At 43.3% G+C, this 12,297-nt stretch overlaps 1 protein-coding gene across 9 annotated transcripts in view; it reads left to right on the top strand.

Annotated features, from left to right (window-relative positions):
* The window catches only part of DNM1 (dynamin 1), a 96,948-nt gene extending 87,992 nt beyond the window's left edge, over positions 1–8,956 (top strand). For 3 of the 9 annotated variants that reach the window (XR_010918608.1, XM_067542081.1, XM_067542083.1), the window contains one exon: positions 8,324–8,956. Coding sequence is in view for 6 of the 9 variants with exons in the window: in XM_067542081.1 (XP_067398182.1) it covers positions 8,324–8,384 (61 nt within the window). In the remaining 3 variants the exon portion in view is untranslated. Of the gene's footprint in view, positions 1–1,581; positions 1,619–6,882 lie in introns of all 9 variants that reach the window. The other 6 variants (XR_010918609.1, XM_067542084.1, XR_010918610.1 and 3 more) reach the window with 4 other exon arrangements.
* The last annotated feature ends 3,341 nt before the right edge of the window (positions 8,957–12,297 follow it).

Here is a 12,297-nt window from a genome sequence, read left to right on the forward strand (position 1 = left end):
GCATATGTAGATATCCCTGCAGGGGTGTGAGTGAAAATGCCTGTTGTATGTATATGTGTGTTCATCTCCATCTGTATGAACATCTGGATTCAAGGTTGGTCATGTTGGAGAGTTCTCTGCCCCATACACACTCAGACAGATACAGACACTCATGCATGTGCTGTCACACACAAATACCTGACAGTCCATTTTCTTGAACAGGGAGTCTTCAAAGAAGTAGGATCCTTTCCCTTCGATTATGTCCCTGAGGGAGCTTCAGTAGTTTGTCCTTCAGTCTCCTTCATAGGTCCATAATCACTAGCTACATGTATCTTTGGGAGCTATTTATCTAAGTACATTAGAAATAACTCATAAACCTCTGCCCATGCAATGACGGCTATGTGCTCTGAGCATATATGATCGGTGCACAAAGTTCTCATTTGTGGAAAATGAGTCTTGTTGAAAAAATGTGATTTCATTTTTTATTGAGATAAGTTTGGTTGATAAAGATAATTTTGTAGCTGTAATATACTTAGATATTTGTAAGACATTTGGCTTAGGGCAGCATGATATTTTGATTATAATACTAGCACTATACAATATCAATAAAACACATGCTAGGTGGATTAAGAACGGGCTAACGGACAGATTTCAAAAGTTGTTGTCAAGGAGAATCATCAAATAGTGGTGCCTTTCTAAAAGATATGCATTAGTCAAACACAAGTTATTGGGATTGATACAGGGGTAACTGGGTGAAATTCTATGGCCTGAGTTATATAGGAGGTCAGACTAGATGATCTAATGGTCTCTTCTGACCTTAAAATCTATTAAGCTATGTCCCTGTTTCCTCTGTTCCTGACTGGTACTCAAGACCTATAACTGTACTTTAGTTCTTCTTGTTTTCTACTTCACATGGCCTTTGTTTCTTTTGATTAATTGTATTAAATTAGTTAGTGTTGCCCTATCACTAGAAAGCCTGGATCTCCAGTGAAATATGGCGTAACATCCAGCCTTCCCAATCCTGAGACCTGTGCCTGCTAGCATGTTTGTTTAAGCACATGTGAGTGTACTTTAATGCACATGGGCACTTGTGTCAGTATGTGAGCATGTGCATATGTGCCTTGAGTCTGAGTGTCTGTAGGTTGTCAGGAGTCTGATTGAGGATCCAGCTTTGTATGTGTGTACGTGTGCCCATGTGAATATGTTAGTGATTGTGTGAATGCAGCTGTATGCGTGTGTGCATCACAATGTACTTATGGATTTGTATGCCTCTTTGTGAGCATATGTGAGAATCATATGCTCCTATATAGATGTGTGCACATTTATATGTACATATGTATAAATGTATATCTATGCATGCATTCCTGGTTAGGTGTGTGTGTTTAATTCTGTTGGTATGTATGCATCTGTATGGACAGGTGTGTCTGTAAGTGTGTGATGGGCATTCTCCTGTGTAGGTATGGCTATGAGTGTGTAGGGTGTGCTTCTGTACAATTGAGTGTCTGTTTATTCTCTGTATGTGTGTTTCACCTTCCTGACTGTCTGTGCGGCCTCTGCCTTGAATTGTCTGAACTGCCATGTTGATTTCATGTTGTCTTTCAGAATCACTATCAGTGACCCCTGAGGACTGGCAGCCACGGTACGTTCTGCACTCTCTCCCTGCGATGCATGAGTCAGTGTGTCTCCCTGCCTCCATTCCCGTCACTCTGCTGCTCACTTCTCTTACCCAATGCTCTGCTTATACCAAACCCCCTTTTCCAAACAACCATTTCTGCCAGGGTCCCACAAAGGGAGGAGTCTTAACAGAAAGCTGGACAATCAGACAGAGCGCAGCTGCTGGGAGCTGCAGGCGAGGGGAAGGCTGGGAGAAGCCTCAAGAACTGACCTTAAAAAAAGGAAAATTATCAGAAAACCTCACTCTTCAGTGTATGGGTTCAGGGTGAGGGGGGAGAGAAAGAGAGAGAGAAGGGAGCATGGGGGACATGGGAGCAGTGTCTCTCTTAATTTGTTTAATCCTGCACTGACAGGGAAATGTATTGAATGAACTCTAAATCTTTTCTATCTCTGTCTGCTCTAATGGCTTCTTCTGAGACCATGATGGGGAGCTATGTGTTGAGAATCGTATTTTACATTCCAGCATGTCTGCCCAAAGTAGTCCCTGCATCTCCATCTAGTGTTTATGGCATTACCAGAGTCTCCAGATATGGAGTAACCCTGCCCTTAAATGCGCCCCATTCACCCAATCCTGGTTAGAGACAAATCCTTCACATATTTTTCCTCTTGATCCCCTAGCCTAGATTTTTCTCCTGTTTTGCCACCCAAATGTCCCCTCTCTCTTCCCATTCTCCTTCCTATGCGAAATGGGGTGTATGCCACAATCCATGTCCCACCTTCACCACTGTGCTTCAGGGCCTTTGTCTGTCTATTCTTCTCTCTTGTGCTTTCTCCTGGCACTTTGCAGCAGCATATTTGCTGAACATCAGATCAACAAGGTGACCCAGCACAAGATATATAGTGTACTGTGCTGGCCTTACACTCAGGGGCTGAACTTTCTATCTGAGTAAATACTAACAAGGGGAGGATGTAATCTGAAGAGAATCTACCTGTCCTTTCCTGAGATCTACTGGTCCTTACTGATGAGAGAGAAAGGGTAGAGTGGGGCAGCTTTGGGATATCACAGGGTGGGATAGACATGTTTGGTGAGGCCCATCTTCTTGTCCTTATGTGCATTATCTTTCTACATGATGGGCCTGATCCCAAGAGGTATTGAGCAACTGCAGCTTCCATTGAATTCATTGGGCCTGATCATGCCAGGCACAGAACACCTGCCTGGAGGTGCTGAGCACCTTCAGCTACCACTGAAGTCAATGGGAGTTGCAGGTGCTTAGTGCCTTTCCGGGTCAAGCCCTCAGAGTTCACAATCAGTTCCTGTCTCATAGTGAATGGTGACTGTGGTACTGCTGCATGTAGCTGGGCAGAGGACCGAAAGGTGCAGCATCACAGATAACCAACACAGTGACTGTTCAGTGGTAAATGTTTTGCTTCAAGAGCTTTATCACTTATTGTCAGCCCTCCTCACTGATGACTCAGTTTTAAGAGAGATGCCAGAGTAATTAGCAGCTTCCCCCAGTCACCTGTCTCTTACAGACATCTTTGGAAGCCCTAGTGGAAATGCTCATCCTAGACAGGGTCTCAGATAGGAGGGCTGATTGTTGTCTGTGCTTTGTTCTGGGACTCGCTGTTATGAGGCTTTCTCTGCCTTTGGTCTGGTTTATAAAGAGCACCAAGGGAATCAGAGCTAATCTAGGATGGTGGTGTTGGGGTAACCTTCTTGATCCTGATGGATAGCTTGATCCTATAGATAGCAGCAGCATTTTGCAGCTCAGGAGAATAAATCTGAGTGTTTCCCCTCTTAGCCAGATTCTTGTGATGTCCTCCCTTGTCCTAAAAATGATACGGTCCATTTTCTAGGCTTCAATATGGATTGAAAGGCAAAATACAAAGCAAACAAAATAAAGGTTTGGTTTGTGCTCTCCCTTGCTCCTTTTACAGCTAAATTTCACTCCCTTTGTAGTCAGTGGAAACTTTGTCAGTGGATACCAAGGGAGCAGAATTTAGTGGTATATAAAGAGAGGCTCATGAAGATCTCTGCTGTTCCCAACCCCAACCTCCAGCACCTGACTTTTCTCTTGTCCTTGAAGACATTGGCAATGGGCAGAGGCCCTTGTAGAGAGGCAGTTTACAGACTCTGATGATGTCAACATCAGATCCTTTAAAGGTTTCACCAAAGTCCTCTAGAAAAGAGAAGCGAAGTCGAGACCTGCAAAATAGTAAAATAAAACAGAGAGCAACAGCGAAACCCTCTATGAGACCATCTTTGTGCATTGTACACAATCATCAAAGAACATAAGCACATCTATTATTTTTGCTTTGCAGCTCACCTTTCAATTCTATGTACTCTAGTAGGGTTGTATGGCCCTTCTGTACCAGAGTGTCATTTCATTTGCTCTCCAATTATTTAAAACCCTCTTTTCTGTCTACATCTGGTAAGAACAGCAAGCGACTCTTTCAAAGCGTATGAAATGCAAACCGACCTCTGAACTTTTGAAAAGATGCTTTTTAGCATACAGGTGGCACAGCACAATAGCACCTAGCAAAAAGCTTGATCTGGATCCCATTAAAGTCAATGGGAGTCTTTCCATTTGAAAGACTTTGGGCTTTGGGTAAGGCCAACTATAGCAAATAACACACAGGCCCTCAGTGCATCAAGAAAGCCAGTACCTCATGCCTTCACCTCCCCAAGTCATGTCCCTTCTCTGTGTCTCCGTTTCCTCCTCTGTATAAAGGTATCATTTTAATCTTGCAGTAGTATTGGATTATTGTCAGGTTAACTCAGTCCCAGCATCTATATCAACGGTTCCCAATCTGGGGGGCGGGACCCCGTGGAGGGGAGTGCCAAAGATGACAGGGGGTCCATGAGGCTTCAGTAATACTGAGATCATTTAACACCCCGAGCGCCGCACCTGGCACAGCAGCTTCAAGCTCCGTGCTGGCCAGAGTGGAGGAGCAGCCCCTCCCCCCCCGTCCCACACCGGCCTGGTGCCTGGCTGGAGAGGAGCAGCCCCACACCAGTGGGGGCCTAGAGCAGCCCTGGCCAAACCGCCAGAGTCTGCCTTCATTTTCCTCAGTCCATGAGGGATGGGAAGAGGTGGGGCCACGTGGGGCGTGTGGTGGTGGCTGCACCAGGGAAGGCTTAGCTTCTTACTCAGGTGAGAGTAATTTATTATGTAATTTAGTGTTACTATTATTATCTTTATATGTATGTATAGGGGTCATATGTGTCTATGGCCAGTGGTGGGGGCACATGTTTTACCTACTGTTAACTAGTGGGGCTTTCATTCAAAAAGGTTGGGAACCACTGATCTGTATTACTTTACTTGAAGAGCAACTTATGCATGACACCTGGGAAGTGGTGGCTTCTCTCACATTGTAGATGGCTTTTCAGAGTCAAAGAAAAACCAGTGTGTCCAGCAGTTTCTTTAAAAAAAGCTTCAAGTGGTACAATAAGCCTGGACTACACCTAAAAATTAGATTAACCTAGCTACATCGCACAGGGCTGTGAAAAATTTCATGCCCTGAGAGAGGTAGTTAAGTCATCCTAACCCCCACTGTAGACACAGCTAGGTCGGCAGAAGAATTCTTCAGTCAACCTAGCTGCTGCCTCTCAGTGAGGTGAATTATCTACATTGATGGAAAAACCCTTTCCATTGATGTAGGAAGCATCTACACTACAGCAGCCCAGCTGCAGTACCATAGCAACCCTGCTGCAGCCCCTGTAGTGTAGTTATGGCCTAACATTGCTCCAGACAGGAACCAAAGGGTCAAATTTGGCCCTGGTGTAGGTGGTTGTAATGCCTTTGGCTTTGGTGGAGATGTATCTGCTTACACGAGGGCTGAATTTGGCTTCGTGTCTGTTAATTAGGAATGAAATGTTCTGGTTCTACTTACTGCTTGTTTAGACTGCAGAAATTCACACCACTATAACTACATCAATGTAGCTACAATAGTTCAACTCTGACTATACCCTTACTTTGCCTATGCAAAACAGGGCTTGCAACGGTTTAGAGTGTGCAAAAAACCTCAGTATAGAGAGGGCCTTAGCTTGTTTCTGTTTCTTAAATAGATCACAGGGAATCCAGCTTCACAGTAATGTAACACTGTTAGGGTGCAAATTCAATAAGATTTCCTTATGTGTTACCAGTACAAACATTGACTATTAAAACAGGCAGAATAGCATCAATCTCATTTACTTTCAACTACATCCTATTCACTTGCTCTTTGCATTTCATTCATCTTGGACAATGAAACTAGTCTCGCCCTGTGCTGATCAGTTTCATTTTCCAGTTTTCATGCACTAACAGGATGCTGTTGTGTTTGGGTTGCAGACATTGTAGGGGGCAGCGTTTAAATGAAAATACACAAACCATTTTAATTCACCGAGAAAAGTCTGTCCACTTTTATCCATGTTTAGATTGTGCACCATTTTCCTTCTTTCCTTGAAGCCTATATTTTCAAGCTGATGTCCTTTTAATTTCCTCCTCATTTAGCCAGATGAGAGAAAGTGACTGTGACCCATACAGGAAGCCAATCCCGTAATTCTGAAGTTTGTGCCCTTTTACTTAGATCAAATTGCTGCACATTCAACTTATTAAAATACTTGCAGCATAGAAATGCTGGAACAATATTAAGGAAATCAGGTCACAGACAGCAAGAGCCAAATTCCCTTCATGAAAGTCAATGGGAGTCATGTTTGTTGGGCCCCATGACTATAAAAACAAAAGGATCAAGTTTATTTTGGTAGCTAATCTCAAAGATGCTCCTATCTGTTGAGAACTGAAATCTGCAGACTGTCACCTGCCTTGATGCAGAGAAAGAGTGCTTCTCCAAATCACCCAGCAGCCTCCATGACAGCGCCTCCCAGAGGGTACTGTCCACATTGTGTGACTGACGCTCACTTGCTTGGTATAGTAGCTTCACTGTTATCGTGTCCATGCTTCTCGACTCTCATTCAGTGCCAGTGCAGTTGCTGGCAATTAGCCTTTGTGCTTTGAGATTCTCAGCTGGAAGGCAACAATAGCTGAGCAGTTAATTCCTCCTCATTATTATTAGGGATCCAGAGTGACCAGAGATGTGAATGTTTAGCTGATTTTAAAATTGCAAGATTTCTCCATGGACTCCTGCTGATGCTATGGGTAACCATTCTCCCAAACTGAGATCCCCTTTCTTTGGTGCTCCCACTGGCTCAGATGAGGTGGAGAAGCATATGTGATTGTGACTGTGACTGCCATGCTAACCACGGTGTGTGTTCTCTTCTCGTTTTTGTTTTCTTCTGCTTTTTCACAGCAGGAAGGGCCCTGCCTCACCTACTCGATCCACCATAATCCGTCCAGCTGAACCGTCCCTCTTAGATTTATAACCCAAGGCCTGTAGACAGCTGGCGACAAGCGCCGTATCCTCGGCTTCCCCACCCCACACCACCTTCCACAGGCACATTCACTCCTCTCATCCATCCCACCACTTCACCTTCCACTGCCCCCTCTGCTGTGTTGTAAAACGCAAGCTAGTGATTGAGCTCTTCTTCGTCTTCTCTTGTGCGTCCTGTATTGCCTTGTAAGCGTAGAAAAGTCCCCAGTCAGTGGCATGGGACCTTGAAGGATACAGGCTCCTCGGCATGATCAGTTGCAGGGGCATTCTTAAGCCCAAATGGCAGCTACCTAGCCAAGTGCTCCACCTGCTTGGTCTAGCCTGAACAATGTGTCCTGCCTGCACTGGTTAGGTGTAGCGTCTCAGCACCTAGAACTAATCTGTAGCTCCGTAGCTATTTTCTTTTGTTGTAGTTAAGAACACAAAGCGCAACTCAGAAGAATCAATGATATTGTCAAAATGTGTGACATTATTGGTAACAAAGGTGAAATGTCCAGTGTATGGGTTTGAATTAAGGTGCAAAAATTCATATATTGTTGGAAACAATGCAGTCAACCTCACTTCAAAGCAAGGCAGGGAGATCAAGAAGGGGGAGCTTTATTGAACGGTGTAATCCTTCTAGAATGAAGTCTGAGATAGCACAAATACACACTTCAAAGTGCACGGAGCAGATGAATCTACCTGCCCTCAGCTCTCCATAGTAGCTGAGGAAATACTGCTGATGGAGAGCTGCTGGCCTCTGCCAGCAGCTGTGTCACATTACTGCCTGCAAGTGACTTTCCAGAAACTGAGAGGAATAGAGATGCTGCTCCCCCCCGCTTTGCAAACGGACAAGCAAATGTTTTTAGGGAGTTCGCTAAGTAATGTTTTATTGGAAATATCTCTGCTTCAGATAAGCATATTTCTTGTACAGTGGTTTTTTTTTTTTTGATAGTGTGATGATTCTAGTAACCTTTTCTTCTTGCATGCCTATGGTACGTGTTTGGGGAAACTTGTAACCACTGCAGACCACACTACTCATCTTCTTAACAATTTGGGTATTTTTGTTTTAATGTTGTATGTGTAAAAAGAAAGAAAGTATTAAAAAGTATATTGATTCTGTGTACTTCAGATGTTGTGGCTCTGCTGAAGCCAAAAGAAGCATTCACCCTGCAGGCTTTGAACCAGCCCTGATTCAGATTTAAGTTCTCTGATTCTAGTATTGTTGGTTTTGATTTCTGTTGTGGATCCACTTTGCCTGAGGTTCTGATGCCAGTTCCTTTCTGTGTTTTAATTATTGTTTTAATGCTCTTTTTCCCCTCCCCTTTTCCCTTTCTCTTTTTTTTTTTCTTTTTCTTTTATGTCTTCCTTTAAATTCTAGCCGGCCAGGCAAGGCCAGTCCCTCCCGCCCAGAGAGTCCAAAACCACCATTTGACATGTAGCCTTGCTCCCTCTGAGAATCTTTGCCTGCTTCTTAGCTGTTCTGTCCTGGAATGGTCTGACTCACATCTCACACATGGCTTGTTCTGTTGTAGTTTGTGACATATACATATCAGATGTGACTCTAGTGAAACTGTTTTTTTCCTCCTAGTTGCTTAAAGGAATTAAAACAAGTATATTGTAGTAATGAGAAACATATCCTTGTTATTATATAAATATCTATAAATATATATATAAGATCAAAATATATATATATGTCCAGGTGTTTTAAGCCATTTGTGCTTCCATGTGGATTTTAGCAAATACTTAAGTAGAAATATATATATATATATATACACCCACCCAACAAATTAACTGAATCCTGACATTGAGTTTTTGAGCTGATTGTTAAATTCTCTGCTGTGTACAGTTGCGTTATTGTATTGCCCCAGATGCGTGGGTGAACCATCTCAGTGCTGGTAGTAGCTGTGATGCAGTTTGTGATCTACCTGTCACTCTTGTTTATTGGTTGAAATAAACTATAATTTCTGTATAATGAAGGACTCCACAAGTAGAATAAAACTCTCTCTCTCTCTCTGGGCGTGAACAAGCTTTATGTTTAATTATAATAATTTAACCTTTCATCCCAAAGAGCTTTACAAACTCTACACACACACACACACACACACCAAGAGCATCACTCAGATGCTACCACCTGGGGAGAGAGGAGGGGAGTGGCACCAGGCAACATAAAAAGTTGGACAGAAAGGAAATGTTGGTCAGGAATACTGAAGCAGATACTCTTCACAATAAAAAAATAAAGCACCAGGAATTATTTTAATGCCCAGGCATAGAAAGTGAATGTTTTAAGAACACCACACATTAAACTACTTCTTCAAGTGGCTTCTGCACATTCCCACTTGTGAGATATAGTGCCCTGGCACTGAGCTGCAGAATTTTTCTAGTAAGCAGTGTCTGTTGGGGCCTCTTGCCCCTTCGCCCCATGGAGGATTCTGAGGGTATAAAAGAGGGAGTGACTTAACTGCTTTTTTGTTACTTTTTAAACACTGACGGTGCAGTAATCTTGAATTACATGCAGGGTCCTTGATGCTTTCCTTATTTTTTCTTTTGATTCTACCCTTTGGGGCTTTTTTTAAAGGTTATATTAGTGGATCGAAAGTACAGATTCTTCAGTTTGAAGAAGAAATAAGAAATGGTGCCATCAGGCATAGATATCCTGGGTGACTTGCAGGAGCCTAACACATGCTTACTGATGTAGGAGGCTTTGTAGGCCCTCTCCATCTGGCAATATGTAAGGCCAACATAGACTTCGGCCATCAATTAACCCCTTAAGTAACAATGTGCCCTGCTTAAGTGACATCCTTCTCTTTGGTTTTGCCTGGGTAAGCCCAGCAGCGAGGTCCTGGTGCCAAGGTACCCTGGTCCCTCTAGGGCAAGATTCTGACACCGTTAACGTGATGCCCAGTCTCTTTGGGTCAGCTTAATCCAGCACTGAGATCCCAGAATTGATGATGTAATGCCAAGGTCCCTGGATCCTTCCCAATTGACCTATTTGGTGATGAAGTTCCAGCACCACTGATGTGGCACTAAGATCCCCAGGTCCTTCAGGATTGACCTATTTGGCATCAAGGTCCCAGCATGCTTGATATGGTGTCAACATCCCAGGATCCCTCCAGATCAATCTCTTCCACACCAAAGTTTCTGGGTCTCCAGAGTCAACCTGTTCAGCACTTTGGTCATGGCCCCATCAGTGCACAGCTGAGGTCCCCAGATTGGCTGAATTTTGTACTGACATCCTGATACCATCAAGTGGATGCCAAGGTTCCCAAGTCCTTCTGGGTTAATCTTATTCAGCACTGACATCCTGGTACCATTGGCATAGCTCCACTATAATCCTTACAGATTAACCTACTTTAGTACCAAGGTTCCAATATTGTGGACATCACCAGATCCATCCAGGTTGACTGAGACCAGTCCCTCTGATCCATCATATTGACACTGATGAACCACTTGTTGAACTGGTCCAGTACCCATTGTATTAATGTTCCCACACCAGTCTGGGGTCACCCAAGTCTTGCTAAAGTTTCAGCATCATGTGCTGGTGTACCACTTGCCACAAGCAATTCAGTGGCAGTATAAGTAATGCTAGATACTCAGATCTTTCAGTGTGATCAGTATCTAGTGCAGCGCTGCATTATTGACTCTGACAAGCCGCTTGCTTCAAATGGCTCAGTGCATGGTATAAACAACACTCAAGTTGACCTTAGTTGAAGTGGTTCTGTATCCAGGCCATGTAGCAATAAGATCCAGCACCATTAACAGTGGTTTGGTGCCCCATATCAACACTATGTGAATCCTCACATTTGCTCAGGACAACTGGCTCCAATGCTGGCATGGTTCCCAGTCTCTCAAGTACCACTTGCTAAAGGAGTGTTATACCCTCTATCATCACCAAGGTTCCCTGATTTGTCACAGATTCAGGCAAATCACATATTGTGATGCTTTAGGTCTGTCATAAGTGGCTTGTAGGCCCCCCAGTCTTATCTATATTGACAGTCTTATTCTGAGAACCTGGCACCACTGACTATTTTTTCTTATAATCCCCTGATCCTTTGAGGTCTACTGAGTCAACACCCCTGAAAAATCTGAGTCTTCTATCCTAGTCTTATATCTTCCAATAGTTTACTCCCAGAGCCTGCAGACAGTCAGTTGAAACTCTAGGTATTCCTTTGGAGGAAGTCCCTCCAGCTGAGATCAGAACTGTTCACGTTTCCAACGTGGCCCTTAAGCTGTGTTCTCTAATCAAGATGTACCTGAGTGCTGAAATATCCTTGGCACTGAAACCAAGGCACAGATGGAGATGTCCAACATTAAACAATGTTAAATAAGACTTGGGGTTTGGCATACAGAGACCTCAGCCTGCTTAGTACTATGGCAAACCCATCATTAAACCTCCTTTTATCAAAGATAAAGAAAAGAAGGAAAACAGTTTAAGCCTTTGAAATGCAAATTATTAAATAAGGTTTTCATTTTAACATTTTTTGTTCCCTTTAGCTGGAGAGAGTTTTTAGAAGGAAACAAATCCTTGTTTCAGTCTCTTGGAGGGTATCAAAGATGGTAATAACTGTCCTTTTTGGGGAAAAGAGAATAAATTAGTTGAAATGGGCTGCTGTTGGTGCTGCTGCTGTTGTTGAAGTCTGATCCCATTTCATCCAAGGTGATTGGCATTCAGCTGGAGCTGGTGGAGGTGGCAATAGTATCTGGATCTCTTTTTCTAGCCCAGCCATGTCAGGACATCTCTTAGGATTAGGACAAAGACAGTCCAGGGTCCCAGGAGATGGCGGGGTGGCAGCCATGATGGTGAAGCTTGCATCAGTAGTCTCCCTCCGTTCTTCCATATTTCTCCCACAAAGTCTCTTTCTTTAAGGACCCACAAAGAGAGTGGTGGGTGGAATAGCCCATCCCCTCATTATCTTGTCCACCAATTAAGCCTAATATCTGACACACCAATTTTGGTTGATTAATTTCTAGTTCCACATGTTTTTATCAAGCATGATTTCAGCAAAGTCCTTGAATTATATCAACATGGCCTTTTTGTTTGGCCTAATTTAGTCTCTCTGTCTGGTTTTATTGCATCTGTTTGTAACATTTATTATGGAAAAACAACTCGATGTATTTTTCATGGTTAATTTCCAAGTAGGCAAAAGTTATATAGACCAATTGTCACAACACTACCTCTGGTTTGCTCGTTATCAGAATATCGTATGTAACATACACCTGAGAAGGGGACATTTTTCAAAACCATAGCTACTGGCTGGACTTATTGAGGCTCAGTTGACATGGTCTGCCCTCTATAAATTGTAGTCCACATGGGAAATGTAATTGGGTTAGTTAGTGACCTCCAATCCCCATTTT

Source organism: Emydura macquarii, unplaced genomic scaffold, assembly GCF_026122565.2.
Source record: "Emydura macquarii macquarii isolate MOO-44397 ecotype Brisbane River unplaced genomic scaffold, CSIRO-AGI_Emac_v2 contig_691, whole genome shotgun sequence".
Classification (NCBI taxonomy): Eukaryota; Metazoa; Chordata; order Testudines; family Chelidae; genus Emydura; species Emydura macquarii.